Source organism: Camellia sinensis, chromosome 12 (genome assembly GCF_055761805.1).
Source record: "Camellia sinensis isolate YWXY chromosome 12, ASM5576180v1, whole genome shotgun sequence".
NCBI lineage: Eukaryota > Viridiplantae > Streptophyta > Magnoliopsida > Ericales > Theaceae > Camellia > Camellia sinensis.
The window spans coordinates 119,920,846-119,940,570 of record NC_138972.1 but is presented as its reverse complement, the minus strand read 5'-3'; the positions used below and the strand labels follow the sequence as shown (position 1 = coordinate 119,940,570).

The 19,725-nt window shown below is 36.7% G+C and overlaps 1 protein-coding gene and 1 pseudogene across 1 annotated transcript; one reads left to right on the top strand and one right to left on the bottom strand.

Annotated features, from left to right (window-relative positions):
• Window positions 1-821: 821 nt before the first annotated feature.
• Window positions 822-6,142, bottom strand: LOC114279493 (pentatricopeptide repeat-containing protein GUN1, chloroplastic). Its single transcript, XM_028221746.2, has 4 exons — window positions 4,032-6,142; window positions 2,310-2,526; window positions 1,366-1,550; window positions 822-1,262 (listed from the first exon to the last, which is right to left on the bottom strand). The coding sequence occupies exons 1-4, from the start codon at window positions 5,990-5,992 to the stop codon at window positions 998-1,000; spliced, it is 2,628 nt and encodes an 875-aa protein (XP_028077547.2). The 5' UTR covers window positions 5,993-6,142; the 3' UTR covers window positions 822-997.
• A 6,617-nt stretch (window positions 6,143-12,759) lies between these two features.
• On the top strand, window positions 12,760-15,465 carry LOC114279499 (receptor-like protein kinase ANXUR1 pseudogene; annotated as a pseudogene).
• Window positions 15,466-19,725: the final 4,260 nt, after the last annotated feature.

Here is a 19,725-nt window from a genome sequence, read left to right as displayed (position 1 = left end):
TATTGCAACCCTAATCTCAACCAACTAAATGCCATCTTCCACCGCTATCTCTCTCTCTCTATGTGTCTGCGTTTGAAGTTTTGTTAGTATATAGTATTATGGACATCATCGTCGGCGAGACTGTTGACATTGTACATACATAACGCCACCACCACAGATGACATCAAACTTTTTTCTTTTTATAAGTTTTGGACAAGTGGGATTAAACGTGCCTTCAATAGAGCAATTCCAGCGAAAAATCGAACCATCTTGATGATCTTGCTCTTGAAATTACAGAGACTCTATACACTCTGTTATATGTCAAGGTGCTATCTTGCTATATTATCTTTGAGTTTGAACTTAATAATTAACAATTTAATAATTGGTAATTTTTGTTACATTCATAGCATTTTTTTTGTCTAACATCAATGTAAATAACTTTTTTTAAAGACAATAAACATTAAAATAAAAATATATGCTCTTAAAAAACACTGACACTCCTAGGGTATTTCATTGCCTATATTTTTAATTTTTGTACAACTTTGAATATATTTACGAAACAATTAAATTTTGGTTAACCCGACAGTTAAACCAATGACTCCTTAACCCGAGCCCTTTGTTCAAAGGCTAAAAATATCATTTCATATCAATGATTTGATACACTGCTGATTTTGGCAATGTAAGCATCATTAGGAAATGTTAAAACACAAATGCAACATAAAGTGTGGCTTCCTGACTATACATTCAATTCCAATTAACTCCTGAAAGTATGGTTATTGTACTTCCTGCTAAACTCATTGGTTTCTTATACATTCAGTTACAATTTGCAGTAAAACCGAGGAGAGGAAAAACTGTTTGCTTTCACTGAAGAAGCTACAAAGATACATTTGCGAGTTTTACAAGAGAGAGAGAGAGAGTAGATTTTCGGATCACTTAATTACACAGAATACAAACGTTGGAAGCAAAGACCTTTTTTTAAAAAAAAGAGACAAAAAAACCCACATAGAAATACAACCTACTACAAGGGGATTGTTTGCAATTCAGGAATATGCTCCAATCTTGCAGTTTCAGATTGATTTCTGTCATCCTGAAGAATGAGGACTTTCATCGTCCCTGATTCTTTCAACCAGGCCGCCACTAGAGCTCCAGTTGCTATAAACCGCCCAATATTACACTGGGCAACCCGAAACGGTGCACCCATGCCAGTAAGAAGTGTCTCGATTGCTCGCTTTAACGTGCCATCACCAACTACTTTGCTGTGTTTGCCCCACCCTGTTAAAATGCTGCACAGTCGACAAAAGTTGACTATTCTCTCTCCGATTGAAATGTGATTTTAAATGGTGAAAGTACAGAATCATCTGATGGTTTTTTGATATGATGATATACCTTAGTAGTTTTGGCAACTCATGACCTTCGAACACAATAGAGCGTATATTGAGCAGCCAGGCATGAACCATTGCGCGTGCAGCACCAGAAGACATCAGATGCAGATCTAAGCAAGAATCAGACCATATGTTTTCCCAGACATGACGTCGTTTCCCTTCAAGCACCACCAGTTGGGCCCCTCGTCTCTATAGGAAAACAAATACAGAGTCAAGAACAAAAGTTTTGGGATCTGTTAACATGAAACTCTTTGGAGATTTCCAGTTGGAGGAGGTGAGAACTGGGAGGAGAAAACTGAAACAAACAGAAATAAAAGCTGTTCTAAGGAAAACAGAGGAGAGGACAGTCTATACAATATCAAGCAACGGAGATTTAGAAACCCTTGCAACAAATACCAGAGAAAGAATCGTGTTCGTTAAAGTAAGGTGATGCTGCAAAAAGTGAAATAGAATAACATTGAATTTCTATCATCTCCTTCATCTACACAATTCAGTTATATGTAAGGCAACCAACCAGAAAATTTTTGGAGACCTTTACAAAAACTTTGGACACTCTTCACTGGCTTTTGTGATATTTAAAAAATAAAAATAAATAAATATTTAAATTTCATTTAATTAGCAACTCCACACACTAGTATCTCTGGACACGCAAATAGTAAATGGGGCAAGTTATTAGATACAATGGTAACAGCAACTCTGGAGCCATTTTGTGCCCCATGCAATAGCCAAAATGACGTATGAACCACACGACCATGATGCCAACTTTTCAATTCCAGCACAATCCAAGAGAAAGAGAGTTAGAACCTATTGGAATCATTAAATATGTACCAGTTAAACAACCTTGACCTTATAGTGTCCCAATTACCTACCGAGAAAAAGGGAAAATTAAAATAAATAAATAAAATAGAAACCATGTAACTTCAATTAACAGCAATTACTAAGACATACCTGCCCAAAGTGCCATAGCATGTCAGTCAACGCATTGTAAAATGCAGATGACGTTGAAGAGTCCATATGCTTCACCTCATTAAAAAGAGAGAGAGCATGCATCCATACATTATCCCTATGGCCCATGAGAAGTCCATGTGCCACACCATAGACTTGATTATCAAATAAACGAAGTTCCTCCAATAACAATGAAGCTTCTTCAAATGAATTACAACGGCTGCAACAAGTCACCCAATTGAATGACTAAGATAAACCATAATTTTCAGCAAAATGCATAAAATAGTGCTATCAAGAAGTTGGAAAATGACACAGGCAAAAAACCAGCAAGTTTAAACTTCTAATACACTGATGACAATCTCCAAGTCCTGGGTATAACAAATCCTTCCAATCATAATGCCTATTAGTGGTTCCTTCACACACACACACAATTTGGTTACCATTATTCCCCCCCCCCCCCCCCCCCTCCTAAAAAATATATATATATAACTGATAAAAATAATTGGGCGTTTTTTTTTTTTCCCCAACCTAAAAAAAATATATATATAACTGATAAAAATAATTGGGCGTTTTTTTTTTTATATATAACTGATAAAAATAATGGAAGGAGATTTAATAGAAGTCTCCCTTAGCCTGCACAAGAACCAAAGGAGACATAATAGAGAACTAGCTCTTAATCTACTGCAAAGCCACAAATTAAAACAAAGTTTTCAAAGATATCCTTGAGGAATGCCCTAGGATTAGGCAACACCAGTAAAACAAGAAGGCACAACATATAAAATTAAACATCTGAAGAGGTAAATTGCAAAAGGACAGGGATAATAAATATATAGAAAAACACGCTTTGCGCCATATTGCAGCATGACTTGAGTGTTCCTTTCTTACAACATTTTAAAGGTTTTTTAACATTGGGCTTTTGGATTTACAAATGATAACTTCCATTACTTGATAACCACCTCACCTCACCCACCTAGAGCATAATTGTTGTAGCAGTGCAAAAATGTAAGCTTGTGAGTCCCATAAGGCATATGCCACATGAGCCACAGTATTATAGTTTCAGAAGTTATCCAACAACAATAATTGATTTGAGACTTGTTGAGGAGTATTTTATGTCTTTTTTGATACATCTTCTAACTCGTTATGATTTTAAGGTTACTGATCTGGACTGATAACTCAATCAAATAAAATATTTTTGCAACCCATACTTTACCTTATGGTGAGCAGTAACTGATTGATACTTCAAGAATATGAACTTGAATAAAGATTTACTCAAGTTTAGAAAAATTTAGTTGATGTTTTGAAGCCCCAAATGAGTATGGATTAAGCACATACTTGACTTCGTCCAGCCAACTTCAGCTTGTGGTACAATTACTAGCACATAGGACTACAGGTCATACATTCATATTGTATTCCAAAATCATTTATTCAACATAAGATGCATAAATAGCATCTGAAATGTTTTCAATTCATGTGCTCGACTGGCCTGTTTCACGAAGCAAGTTATGTAAGAAGGTCAGCCCAAATAATGGGCTACAGAGTACAGGTGAAACCAAGACAGGCAGAAGTGAAATCTAACAACAGCACAACATGTCACGAAAATAATATAGAGGCTAGATAAAATAGCAGATACTAGGTATACAGCCACATTCTTCACTTTCAATATTTTCCACCGAACAAGGTATGCAATTTAGTGAAGGATGGTAGGGATCAGACAGAAAAGTATACCTGCAAGCATTCAAAATTGCCGAAAAGGTGACAACATTTGGTTTTATTTTCAGTTCGTGCATCTTTTGAAAAACCCCCAAGACACACAAAATCTCCTGTCTGCCCCTGTGATCATTCTTTGAATGATATGAATTTTCAGTAGCCAACTCCTCAAAAATCTTTATGATCCTGTCATCCCCTGCATATTCAACCTTGCTCTGAAAGGCATCCCGAAGAACCATTGACTGTGAAGATTCAACCTGTGACTCATCCTCTGCATATTCTCCAATTGCTGACTGACCAAAGGCATTAATTATAGAATTGTAAGTGACTACATTTGGTTGAATCCCTCTCTCGGTCATCTCATCAAGCAATAACACAGATGACTCGACTAACCCCTTTTTACACAATGCGTCAATGAGTTTGCTATAAAACACAACATCCGCTTTCAACCCTTCTTGCCTGAACTCTTTATAGACCTCCAGTGCCTCTTGATACAAACCACCTTTTGAGTAAACACTGATCAAAGTTGAGTAAGTCAATAAATTAGGCGAAAGACGCTCTGCTTTCATCTCTTCAAACAGTGCTTTAACTTTATCATACTTCCCTTGTTTCCCATACCCATCCAAAAGTGCATTATAAGTGACTACATCTTTCTTAATTCCCATACTCCCCATCTCATCCCCAACACTCAAAGCCTCCTCAAACCTACCAAGACTAGCATAAATAGCGAGCAAAGTATTGTAAGAAACTCTATCCAAATTAATACCGGCAAACTTCATCTCATTAAACAAACTCAATGCTTTATCTAATCTACCCGCCTTGGCAGACCCGCGAATCATAATACTATAAGTTACCTCATTAGGCAATATGTTCTTCGTGATCATCTCCGACATTATATCAAAAGCTGCATCCATGTGCCCACCATTGCAAGCAGCATCGAGAAGAGTATTGTAAGTATAAATATCCTGATCAATCCCTCTATAAACCATCTCACCAAACAAGTTCCTCCCAGTCTCCCACAAACCTGCACCACTACAAACAGCAAGAAGCGAATTAAACGTAATTCGATCAGGCTGCACCCCATTTCTTAACATTTCATCGAAAATCGCAGATGCCCGTGTGAAATCTGCACCCCCTTTTCCACAAGCATCAATTAACGCATTGTAGGTCACCAAATTGGGCTTCAAACCACAAGTTTTCATGGTTTCAAAGACCTTAATGGCTTCATCACAAAAGCCACTCTTCGCATAAGCACTAATTAAAGCCGAATAAGCATAGACTGTGTTCCCATACCCCTCTTTAACCGCTGTATCGAACACTTTCTTTGCCAAATCAACTTTCCCCAATCTGCCAAGAACACTAATCATAGCACTCGCAAGCTTACCCTGCTCGTTTCGCCTTCTCTCTCGTTGCACGGCGAATTCAAAACACCGAATCGCCATCGAATACTCGCCCCGATTACCAAGCTCTCGAAGCAAGAACGTGTAGTCATCGGTACCACAAAGCCTCGATTCGAAATTACGCAACAAGCTATCTATATGCCTGTTATCATCGCCGCCACTGTATCGAATCGCTTGTTGCAGAGCTTCTTCGGCAGTCGAAGTGTGTCGGCTCGCAATTGAGGTCTTTTGGCGGCCGAAATGCATTTTGGAGACGAATCGGGTTGATCTTCGGCCTGAGAAATCGGAGGAAAGCTCCGATTTTGAAGGGAGGGAGGCGAGAGAAGAGAAATTAGGCTTTTTGGAGGTGGTGGCGGGGACGGGAGGAGGTTTGGCGGCATTTCGAGCTGTTGGCGGCGGCGAGGGGGTGGTTAGGGAGACGACCTTTTGGGAGGTCCAGTGGTGGTGGGTTTGGCGGTGGTTGTGGCGGTGGTTTGGGAGGTTTTGGTGGTGGTGGTGGTGGTGGAAGTGGTGGTTTTGATAGGGCTTTGTGGTGGTGAGAGAACAGTGAGGAGTGGGAGTGGGAGTGGAAGAGGCCATCTTTGGTTTTGGAGAGAGAGAGAGAGTCTTATCCCAAACAAAGCTCTATTACTGACTCACTCTCTCTCCTCTTTCTCCCTCTTTCTCTCTCTAAAAGCCTGAGCTGAGGAGGTAGGTTGGGTTTTTTTAGACATTGAACTCTCCGTCTCGTTTTGAGTTTTCGACTTCCATTTATATTTGAGAATTTAGATTTAAAAAAAAAAAATTGACTAAATTATATTTAAAATAGGAATTGTTTTATATTTAACATAATTAATAAAAAAATAAAATTCTAATTACTCTTTCATACAAAATAAAATTATTTGAATTATTAATTAAAATATAATTTAAAAAAGGTAATTTGTTATCTAATTAAAAACTTAAAGGAATATGATGTAATTTCTAAAATTATGAATCAATTTATATTTTAAGTAAATCTTAAAAAATGTATTTGTAATTTATTTAAAATTTTGAGTAATTACATTCACTTCCATAATAAAGTTTAGAAAAAATACAATTAATCCCATATTTTTAACCTAATTATTCTGATCTCACTTTTAATAACTTTTAATAAAATTAAAGTGATTGAAGCAAAAGGAGATAGAGCTTGTTTGGGATATGGATTGTCTTTTTGACTTGTTGACTATTTTTTGGGATTAAAAAACCTTGTTTGAAATAGTTTTTTTGACTTTTGTGAGAGAAAAAATGAAATAATTATGGGTTGGATATGATATTTTGTTCTATTTGACTAAAATAACTTATTTTGTCTAATATGACTACTTTAGCCCCAAGGGGCATGCAAAACGAATCCATAATAAGTAGACATTGAAATTACCCACCCAACCAAACCAAGCCTTAAATCTCATTAAACGGAATCGGTTACATGAATCTTTCTTCTTCACGCGGCTCTATCAAATGCCATTTTGTTAGACAAAATAAGTAGATCCACATCTCTATTTGCAACGCTAGCCAACGTTAATCTAGGCTTACCCGGTCCCCTAACACTTCTATCTACTGTCACTGCATCGCATCTCTTCACTATTACCTCTGTTGGTCTCTATTGAATATGACCAAACTATGTCAATCGATTCTCTCTCAATTTATCTTCTATTGATGCTACTCCTACCATTCTTGAATACACTCATTCCTAATTTTGTTTTGTTTTGTCTAGTCTTACCACACATCCATCTTAGTATCCTTATCTCAACCATACTCATCTTATCTACATGTTGTTTCTTGGTTGCCTAACACTCAACGGCATTGATCTAATAGACGTTCTACAGAACTTACATTTTAATCTAGTGGGTATTCATTTATCGTATAATACCCCAGACCCACTTCTCCACTTACACCATCCCGCCTTAATCTTATGGGCTACATCCGCGTCAATCTCCTCCACAGGCCCAGTCCTGAGATTTTCGGTGCCCAAAGCCGAAAATCAACTAATAAATATCACTAAATCATTTGGGACCCTTCACATATTCTTTTTTTATTCAACGAAAAAAAAATTGAAGATAAAGGACAAAAAAATTGTGTGAAAATCACAAAAAAATACTTAGCATTACATTACAACAACTAATGAGTATCACTTGATCATCGCTCTTCTTGCATTTTTAGAAGCAAATAAATCAATCATACTTGTATAACCTAGTTTTTTTGCAAAATCATTTTCAATGGATAACAATGCTAATACATTCAATCTTTCTTGTGACAGTGTTGATTGAAGGTAATTTTTAATCATTTTCAACTTTGAAAAGTTTTTTTCCCCTGATATAATTGTAACCGAAATAGTCAAAAGTATCCTATAAACAACCTATGAATTTGGGAAACAATTTGCCATCAATTGCAAATGATTGAGCACTTCAATTGGTTTATTGACTTCTTTTGGCAATCTCTCTTTCAACACTTTTAGCTCTATCAATAAATCTCTTCCACCAATATCAGAAATCTCATAATGTTTTAAAAATTCTTTGAAGTTCACACACCTCGCTTCAGATAGCAAAAGATTAATTTTTCTTGATGATGCAGATTTGTATAAATACTAATATTATAATAGCAATTGAGCAAAAAATAAGACAAATATTTAATTAATTGAATAGAAAAAAAAGACCTACCTATGTTGTGATGCTACTCTAAATTCTTGAGAAATTCGTCAATGCTATATTGTTACGCTTCTCTCAAATTTTTGGAAAAATTGAATTAAGAGTTAGGGTTAGAAATGAGATAGGGAGAGAGAATGGGCCCTTTTAATTTTGAATGTGCCTTTTAATTTTTTAATGGGTCAATTTATTTTAAGTTAGTTTGGGTCTTATTCAATTTTTTTTTTGACTTAAAACATACTTAATATATTACACTGAACTATAATAGGATGGGACCCTTTTTTGGGTCTATTTTGAGAGGCCCTAAGCCATAGCCTAGTAGGCCTATGCCCAGGGCCAGCCCTATTCTCCCGCTGTTGTAATAATCGACCCTAAATAACGAAAATGTTCACTCTTAGGCAGTTTTTGGTTCTCAATTTTCACTTCTCCTCTGCTTTCATTGTTACTGTTACTAAATTTACACTCTATGTATTTAGTCTTAATTTTTATAGCGATCCCGAGTTTTTCCCTTTATGTACAGTATTCTGGACTTAGGTTCCGCGATTGAGTATTGTTGCATTTGTTTCATTTCCGTCCTTTAATTCCTTATATTTGAATTTTAGGATGTGTTAGGCAGGTTTATATCAGGTTGAGAGTGTTTTGAAACAAATGGTTGCTGCCCAGATTTTGGTGTCTTCGTTCGAACGAGACTTTTGTCGCTCGAGCGAGCTCTGTGTTTAAGATCCTTCGCTCGAGCCAGGGTTCCTTCGCTCGAGCGAGAGTTGGGTGATGTGTCTAGTGGCTCGAGCGAGAAGTCTTGCGCTCGAGCTTGTGTCTGCGTCTGGTTCTGGACCTAAAGGTTGCAATTCTTCGCTCGAGCGAGCGAGGTCTATGTTTTGGGTTTCTTCGCTCGAGCGAGCGAGGTCTATGTTTTGGGTTTCTTCGCTCGAGCGAACTTTTCTTCACTCGAGCGAATTCTAGGTTGCAGACCTGAAGCTTCGATTTGTTGGCTCGAGCGAGACTTTCTATGCTCGAGCGAGGTTTCCTTGTGTCTGGTCGCTCGAGCGACCACTCCTTCGCTCGAGCGAGCCTCGAATATATCAGTTGGCAGCAGCGGGTTACACTTCACTTTTCTTCACTCGAGCGAATTCTAGGTTGCAGACCTGAAGCTTCGATTTGTTGGCTCGAGCGAGACTTTCTATGCTCGAGCGAGGTTTCCTTGTGTCTGGTCGCTCGAGCGACCACTCCTTCGCTCGAGCGAGCCTCGAATATATCAGTTGGCAGCAGCGGGTTACACTTCACTTTTTCATCATCTTCTTTTATACAAACCCTAGACCAGCTGCTCTTTCTCTCTCTATATACTTTCTCTCTAGGGTTTCATCTAGTTCTAGTGGTCTTTTACCCTAGTCCCTTTGGAAGAAAGGTAGAGCTTCGCAAGGGCTTCGCTTTAATCTGAAAAGTTATAGATTTGGAACACTTTGAGTTTCACCTCTCTTCTCCTTTGAGCTCTGAAAATTAAGGTAGGGATAACCTACTCTATTCTATGAGTTTTAACATAAATTTTGGTCATTTTGATTAAATGGTGTTGGTTAGTCATTTTGAGAAAGTTAGGGTTTGATTTGAGGTTATAAAAATGGGGGTTTTCAAATGTTAAAACCTATGTGTGTATGAGACATTGAAAAATGAAATTGTTGTTATTAAATCGATGAAATTGGGCCTTTGGGCTAATATTGAGAAAAGGGAAAAAATGCCCTAATTATGTTGAATAATTAATTTGAATAATTAATTTGGGGAAATGTGAAATTGAAGTGAAATTCATGAAATTGGAAAATTGTGAGAGTAAATGGTGTAGTTGGATAATTTAATCACTCACCTATGAAAATGTCGATATTTTATCTGTAGATAAATTTATTATCTGTTTAGAGATAACTGTTTTGGGCTATCAGTGGAGGATAGTCTTGATTGTTATAGACATTGTATGATGATTAGAGAAAATTGAAACTAATCACATCAAATATGTCATTGAATATGACGGTTAGAATAATACAGCAAATGTATGTATTGATTGATCATTGTATATGATAAGTGTTTAAATACATTGTATATGTATATTGTTTGGAAGGAGATAGGGGATGTACTCCATGGTTTGAGAGAAGATAGGGGATAGACTGCACTGATACAGCAAATCTGTGTATCATTTGAAATATGGAAGTGTTTTAATATGAGTTATATTCTCATGTGAATTGTGAAGTATGGAAGTGTTTTAATATGTGTTATAGTCTTATTGAATTGTTTGGCCAGGTTCTGAGCCATAGTAATGAATCGAAACTGTATAAGTGAAGGAAACTGAAATGAAAATGGATATACTTAATGTTGAATTGAAAAGTGTTGTAAGTTAGTTTATAAGTGTCAACCATATATCAAATGCTATTGTTTCAGTTATTTCTCATACTTGGTTTAGTATATCTCTACTGGGTATTGGCTCACCCTACATGGGACATCATTTTCAGGTTCAGGTGATATGCCACCTCCAAGGACATAACTTGGGAGGCTTAAAGGCTGAAGATCCCTTTTGTTGTTTACCTTTTTGTGTATCACATGTAAATTCAAGCTGAGGGCTTAATGTGTATGAGTTAGTACTCTTTTTTTTGTAACCAAGTGTTGGCTTAGAAAGTTGTAAGTCCGTAGGGCATTTACTTTTATTGTCAACATGTAATACTTTTGTGATAAATACTCTGATAAATAGATTTACACTTTATTCTCTTGAATATATTATCAATTTCTTGTATCATGAATGTATGAATTATGAATTTATTTTAAGGGCGTTACAATTTTGCTTATTCGGAATCCTTTAATAAAATTAAACATAGATTTTAATTTTCATTCATATTACTAATAAAAATTAATAAAAATAGCATAATTAAGATGTAAATTAAAATTTTAAGAGAAATCATTGTAATTATATTTAAAATGTAAAATTAACTATAATTGTTTTTAATTTTAAAAGAGACAAGTGTAATTTATTAAAAACATTTTGAGGGCATCCTATTGCATTACATAAATGTTGAGTTGTTGTTTGGCAATTGACTTTTTTTTTGCTATAACTTATTTAGGGTCCGTTTGGGAAGGGTTTTTTCGAGCTTTTTTGGCTATTTTAACCACAAAAGACAAAATAGGTTATTTTAGCCACAAAAAACAAAACATCACATCCAACCCATAATCATTACACTCTTCTCTCACAAAAAAAGTCAAAAAAGCCAAAAAGTCAAAAAGCTCTTCCCAAATCAAGCTTTTTAGCCCAGACTAAAAAAGCCAAAAAAGCCAAAAAGCCAACCTACTTCCCAAACGGAGGCTTAGTTTATTTTATCTTTTACACTTTTTACCAAAAAAAAAAAAAAATAATACCAAATGAAGCCTGACTAGTGTTAACTTACCCACTCACTGTAAAAATGACAAATTATTCAATCGTCTTGAATCAAATTTGTGTGGTGATTATTTTTTTTAATTTATATATACTATTATAGCAAAATTTAATAAATTATTATTATAATATTAAATTAAACACAACACAGAATTAATATTAATTTTTTTTTAAAAAAAAGTCAAAGTGAGAGAGAGATCCTAAATACATAACAAATAAGACTCACACTCACATTCAAAGTGAGAGATATCTTAATAAATACATGACATTGTATTGAAAATAATAACATGAATAAAAATCGTCAATATATTTTGAAACTTTTTTTTTTTTTTTTTTTGTTATTTTACAACCAATAGAAAATAAATATAAAAAGAAAAAAATTATATCAAGCAGCAAAACTGAGATTGACTTTGCGCAATTTATGAAAAATGTTAGAAACCATATTGGGATTGGTCTCACATTTATATGAGACATTTGAGAATTTTTTTTTTGTCAATCTTTTAAGCTCTATAGCATTGCTACTAGTTTAATGGTTATAGTATTTGTCAAAACAAACTTGTATCAAGGAGGATCCCCTCCCTTCACTGTTTTGAATTGGATGGGATTGTTTTAACTCATGGAATTCATTATAGACTCCGTTTTAATAATTCAAACCGTTTATTTTGTTGGATATTTCATATATTTTATTTACAAAAAACATTAATTCCATCCGATAATTATAATTTGTTCAATTTATCAAATTTGTCATAAAAAATACATGATCTATTTTTTTTGTTATCTATTTTTTTTTAAATGCAATAAATAGAACTAATTATAATTATCAAATCAACTTAATTTTTTTTAAATGAAATATATAAAATGTCTAACAAAATAAATAATTTAAATTATCAAATCGAGATTCGAGATAGGCCCACTGGCCGAAACTAGCCCCTCTAGTTCAAAAAAATGACCGGAGGGGATCCTCCTCCTTGTACCAAAGAGGTGTGATATAAATAGACAAAAATGAAATGCAGAAGACCCGGATGTTATATGCCATGAAGAATCAACCAGCGAGCCTCGTATCACGATTTTCACTCCCATTCACTCATCTTCCATAGGAGCAATTGACGTACGGACCAACAGAGGGAGAGAGAGGAGAGAGAAAGCAAAGAAAGCCATTGAAGTCAATGCATTTTCAATACACTATCTCTTCTTTGAACCTCCATGGACAATGAGAGATGGTCTAGCTTAACCTGTTAATTCTCCCAAAAAGAAAACCAAGAAAAGCAGTTTCAATAGGCGTACAGGGAAACTTCTTTTTCTCTCTTTGTTTTCCTTTCTAAAGCAATCTTTGTTTTCCTGTACGCCATTTTCATTCCTTGCCCTTAGAGGTTTTGTTTGTAGCCATGCCCACCAATACCCACATTTTGCTTTCTGTCCTATACATTTCTATTTTTTTCAATTCTCTCAAAGCATTGAGTTCGGAGCCAAATACTTTGGCGTTGAGTTGTGGTAACAAAGATGGTGGCACTGATGATGATGGCAGAAAATGGGAATCAGATTCAAAATACCTAGTGTCTTCTGATAAATCTGTTGAGGTTGTAGCTCAAACCCAAGACCCTTCACTTACTTCTTCAATACCATACATGAATGCGAGAATTTTCACATCTGAAACAACTTATAAATTCACAGTTAATGAAAGCAGTCGATATTTTCTTAGGCTCCATTTCTATCCTTCTTCTTACCCCAATTTCAACACCACCAACTCTTATTTCTCGGTTGTTGCTGATAAGGTGACTCTCTTGAATAATTTTAGTGCTTCCATAGCAGCTCAGGCTCTCACCCAGGCTTACATTATGAAAGAATTTTCTTTGGCTCCTTTGAACACAGATTCTCTTAGTGTCAGATTTAAGGCTTCAGACAAGTATAATGGGACTTTTGCTTTTGTCAATGGAATAGAGTTGATACCATCGCCAAACTTGTTTGATTCTGCGTCAATGGTGGGGTTTGATGACCAACCCCTCGATGTCACATCTGCAAATGTCCAAACAATGTGGAGATTGAATGTCGGTGGCCAATATATTCCTTCGACTAATGACTCCTCTGGTCTTGCCCGCAGTTGGTATGACGATTCACCTTATATTTTTGGGGCTGCAAGTGGAGTCACCAGTGAGGCTGCCAACAATGTCACAATCCAATATAGAAATTTTTCAGCGTCCATAGCTCCAGTTGATGTTTATAGAACTTCAAGACAAATGGGTCTTGATGGCAATGTCACTAGGAATTTTAATCTCACGTGGATTTTCCAAGTTGATGCGAATTTTACCTACCTTGTAAGGCTCCATTTTTGCGAGTATGAATTAAACAAGATTAACGAGAGAGTTTTTGATATATTCATCAACAATCAGACTGCGATGAAAAATGCTGATGTGATTGCATGGTCAAGTAAGAAGGATGTTCCATTTTACAAAGATTATGCCATATATGTTCCTGATGGACCAGGTGATGAGATGCTTTGGCTAGCACTTTGGCCTGATAACTCAATGCGTCCTCATTATCTTGATGCAATTCTGAATGGGTTAGAGATATTCAAGCTTAGTGATGCAAATTCAAATTTGGCAGGCCCCAACCCTACCATATCAGACATGATGCAGAAGCAGTTAGTAGAGAACACCAACAAGACTTTCTCTACTGACGAAGCTAAGAAAATCTATACCACTGCATTAATTGGTGGAGCTGCTGGAGGAGCAGTTGCTTTTGCCTTTGTCGCAGCAATGTTCATTGGCTACAAGCGAAAGCAGATGCTCTCGGGTGGCGACACACACACTTCTAGTTGGCTACCAATCTACAGCAGCTCCCAAGCTTCAGTTAGCAAATCTACAATTTCAGGAAAAAGTCCTGGTAGCACCCACATTTCATCTGATGCTGCGAGCAACTGTCGGTTTTTCTCCTTGGCCGAGATAAAACAAGCCACCAAGAATTTTGATGAATCTTACGTTATTGGTGTTGGTGGATTTGGGAAGGTTTACAAGGGTGTCATTGATGGAAATACCAAAGTGGCTATTAAAAGATCAAACCCGTCCTCTGAGCAAGGAGTAAATGAGTTCGAGACTGAAATTGAAATGCTTTCCAAGCTAAGGCACAGACACTTGGTCTCTCTGATTGGATTTTGTGAAGAAAACAATGAGATGGTCTTGGTTTATGATTACATGGGTCATGGAACATTGAGGGAGCATCTCTACAAGAACAACAAAATTACTCTTTCTTGGAAGCAGAGGTTGGAGATTTGCATTGGAGCTGCTAGAGGACTTCACTACCTTCACACTGGGGCCAAGTACACCATCATCCATAGGGATGTCAAGACGACAAACATTCTCTTGGATGAAAACTGGGTTGCCAAAGTCTCAGACTTTGGGCTCTCCAAAACAGGTCCTAACATGAATCAAGGCCATGTTAGTACAGTAGTGAAAGGTAGTTTTGGTTACTTGGATCCTGAATACTTTAGGCGGCAACAATTGACAGAGAAGTCAGATGTGTACTCTTTTGGTGTTGTTCTTTTTGAGGTGGTGTGCGCGAGACCAGCTCTCAATCCAAGCCTTCCAAAGGAACAAGTTAGTCTAGCTGATTGGGCTCTACGTTGCCAGAGGAAAGGAACTCTAGAGGACCTCATTGATCCCCATCTTAAGGGAAAGATAAACCCAGAATGCTTAAAGAAGTTTGCAGAGTGCGCTGAGAAGTGTTTAGCTGATCATGGAACGGATCGCCCTTCAATGGGTGATGTGTTGTGGAACCTTGAGAGCGCTCTCCAGTTGGAAGAAAACCCAGATGGCAGTGCAAAACCAACCTCATCAGGATCAGGAAGTGTGGATTATGACCAACCCAGAGAAATTGATCAAAAAAATATATTGGCGATGCACAGGAATACCTTGAGCCTTGGAAGTGAGCATGATATAAAGGATTTAGACGATGAAACTGATGATATCTTCTCACAAATTGTCAATCCGAAGGGTAGGTGATGACTTAAGAGATCTTCTTTTTTTTCCTTAACTTTTGAGTCAGTAATTGATTTGGGTATGTATATTGAGTGTTTGATCTTTCTATTAATTTTGTTCTCTCTTAATTGTAGTATTATTTACTGGACAGGCTATTGAAACATATAGCAACTTGTAATCTATGTAAGGAGTTCAGGTAGAAACAAGAACAAAAACCAATCTACTCTAGCTCTTGTGCTATTATAATTGAAGACAATGGCCAACAACATATGCATAAAAAGCAAAACAAAGATGAAGAACGCCAAATAACATAGCGAAAACTAAATCAAACAACGAGAGAGAGGACTTGGAGTCAACCAACTCTAACAAAATTAAACGCTACATACATATCAATTACTGATGCATTACAGTAAATGAGGGTTAGCACTGACTTGAGCCGCTTGCATGCTTCCGTTTAATTTTGTCGATTTTTTAATTTTCAATTTAGTATAAAAGAGAAACTCACATGAACTTTTTTAAAATTTCTATAAGAACTAGTAAAATTGTTAGACAATCTTCACTGTATTTAAATAAATTAAATTATGTTGTGTACTTAACAACAACTAGAATATAAAAGAAATAAAGAAAATGAGAGAAATTGTTTGATTACAAAAATCAAACTAGAAATAAACAATAAATAAATAAAAACAGATTTTATTTTGTCACAAAAATAAAATTAAAATCTGATTTAAATAAATAAATAAAACAGAAAATTAATTAACTTACTTGATTAAGTTCTTCGAATAATAATCTGATCAAGTCCAGTGTTCGGCACTGTGTCCATAAGACAGATTCGTCCTCTCCACGGTGCTTTTAGAATACGGATGTCTATCTCCTAGGATAAAATGATCAACAACGGAAAATAGCAGCACTACAAATTTTTCGTACGACGAACACAATAAGTGTTTATACTCTCTCTCACAAGAAAATAATGTAGCAATATGAAGAGAATAGATGCAGAATTATTTTGGATGAAAATTAGTTAGTGAAACATTAATTGAGGGCTGTCTATTTATAAGAGAATTTATGGCTGTTGGGTTTGAATTAAACAGGTGCAGAACCTGTTTGAACAGGTATGATATCTGTTCAATTTGAATAAACAAATACAAATCTATTGGATTCAAATTTGAACAGATTAAAAAAACCGTAGGGACTTGTTTGGGTGTAAGGAAAAACCGAAACAGTTTAATTCCGGAATTAATTTCAATTTTGGACAGTTGGACAGATTTTATTTCAAAAAATAAAATTAAATCTAAATGTTTTTGACCCAAAAAGATTAATATTGGGCCGGACAAGCCCAACCCAACCTCACACCATGCACCCGCGACCAAGCCCAGCCCGCCCGACCAGACGGACGGATGGCGGCGCGCGCATGTGTGGTGATTTTTGGGTCCAATGGGTCTAGCCCATTTTGCCCATAACCTCCCCTTGGGGCACACCCCAAGTTCCAATCTCATGCCTTATAAACCCATTCAAAACTTTCCACCAAATCAATGTGGGACAAGCCATTATACACACCTTAAGGATTTTCCACCAAAACTCCATTTCCATAGAGCACACTTGGGCTTTAATTTCCCATTCACTCGATAATGGTTTTGAGCAAACAAATATACCACGTGAATCATAACGCGGCATAGAACGCGTTACCACTTTGACCTGCGAAAATTGACGCACGGGTCCCACCTAAATATTAGATCAAAGTTTAATTAAAATTTTATTTTTACCCAGAATTTTCAAAACATTACTAACAATCCCCCACATGAATGGAATTTAATGACAACGAAAATGCAACAGTATGCATAATTTGTCGAAATAGTATAAATCAAAAATATCTTGCATCATGATAGGTAGCTTTTGGTCTTGAACCTTCCCTAGTGATAACCTATCGGACTTACTAGCTAACCAATGGACACGATGCCTTGAATTGTTCAGCTGTTTGTATAAGTCAAGATAATAGATTTCACACAAAATATCTTCTAACACATCGTGGTTCTCACTGTTGTGTTCATTTTGGCCTTGAATGCTCCTGGTTTTCATGAGTGTTTCTAGAGAATGAAAAATCTAGAAATCCCCTAGATGTTGATTTGTGATTATGTATCAATTTTAAGCAGAATATAACAATCCCAATCAAACAATCAAACAATCAAGACAAAGAGACACAACGATTTTAACGTGGAAAAAACCACAATTGGACACCTCCAACTGTGATCAAAAAACCACGGGCAACAGCCACAAGACAATCCACTAAGAAGAATTAAAGGAATTACACAGGTATACTCTCAATTACCTAGCGAATCCACAACGCCTAATTGAACCAACCTTTATGTGCCTCTTCCAACCCCATCTTCACCACGGAATTGTCTTTCTGATGAGCCACTCCGGATTCCACCAAAGCTTCAGGCTCGAATTCTTCAGAATCCACAACTGAAGAATAACTCTCTCTATTGTGTATAATAAACAAACCTTTGATGTACTCTCTTTAGATCATAAGTTGAATACTCAATAAAAACATCAAAGAAAACTCCCAAAGTATCCCCAGATATAAACCCTAGAAACCAAAAAGAAGATCTGGAGCAGTTCCACCTAAAAATCTGACCCAATACGCGACTTTATAGAATCTGTCCCGCGATCTCCGCTCGAGCTCAACACAGCCCGCTCGAGCGGACTGACCAAAAACTGCGTGCGAACAAACTGAGATGCGCTCGAGCGTAGGAGCATCCGCTCGAGCGTAAAATCACACATTCCAGTATTTTTACAGGCGACTGTAGAGATGCTGAGAGCTTCCAATCTCCGCTCGAGCGTCACTTTCCCCGCTCGAGCGGGAAGGCCAAAAATGGAAAAACTGGAAAAAAATAACATGCTCGGACAGGCAACTTTGAATGCATTTTTGCATTTTGCTTCGGGGGCGCTGCCCCTCAACCCCGCCGTGGCGCTGCCCCGGACCCGCCAAGGGGCGCTGCCCCCTGGACCCCCGCGAGCTGACCGGGCAGCTCGATCCCCGTCATAATCAGCGAAGTGGCAATCTTGAAAGCATTAGCATCACAAACTTCTCTGAAAAGCACAATACGGGTTGGATTCGCATCTAAACACTCATAGCCTCACTGAAATAAAAATGCGAATAAAATTACAACTCAAAGGAGTTTTGTCAAACGGGTTTGCCAAGAAATAAAACCTAACAATCTCCCCCTTTGGCAATGTCGTGACAAAACACACCTAACAAAGAAAATCCTAAACACCCCAACCCATTACAGCCAACAAAACCAACTTCTTTTTCAAGATTAAGATCTGCAAAACAGTTATTAGTCCCACAATCTCCAAAACAACTATTAGTCCCACAAGAATATATGAAAAAACAATAAACATAGGACAAGATTATCTTGAAACATGAGATGAAAAACATGAATAGATGAAAACTAAGACTCATGAAAAACAACTCTCAAACAACACAAGCAAGATCATAAACCACACAAGCAATGATATGACGATGTAAATACCATAAACATACAAGACGGGCAAATAGGGCATTGCAACATGCAAAACAAATAGCCAATCTCCCTTACCAAAACATAACAAAGTGTTCATGCTAAACAACTCTTGCAATGTAAAACCAAACTCACTTACACACCCAAATCAAGATGAACCAAACTCCCCCTCACTAAAAGCAACCACAAACGCTGAAAAACAGTGAACAAGAAGAGAATGATAAAAATAATATGGTGGAGCAAGTAAGGAATTTCAGATTAGTACCTTAAAACACATAAGATTATCCAAGAAGCACCATTACAAGAAAACACAATGTGCACAGTCTGTAGAAGATTCCCCATGCAAGAAAGTGATGCATTATGTGAAAAGCATAGATCCCATGATAAAAAGTGTGTGTGTGACTCTTGGAGTTCGACAAACACTAGATTCAATCCTAGTAGTGATATGAAAGCTGGACCTCCGACAAGAGAATCTTAAGCACGACAAAGGAAAGTCAAACCACTAGGAATCAAGGGGTATTTGGTGAGTAAAGGCGGAGGCTCCCCCTCAATCAATGAATCTTTTTCCTTTTTTTTTTTTTTCACACACTTTTTCTTTTCTTTCTTTTTCACATTTTTTTCTTTTCTTTCTTGTGCATATTTTTCCTTTTTCTTTTCCTTTTTCTTTTTCTTTTCTTTTTTTTTTTTTTTTTTCTTTTTCTTTTGCACAATCATTGGTGGCTGACACGCTCAAGAGTATGGAAACCGAACCAGAGAAGCATGG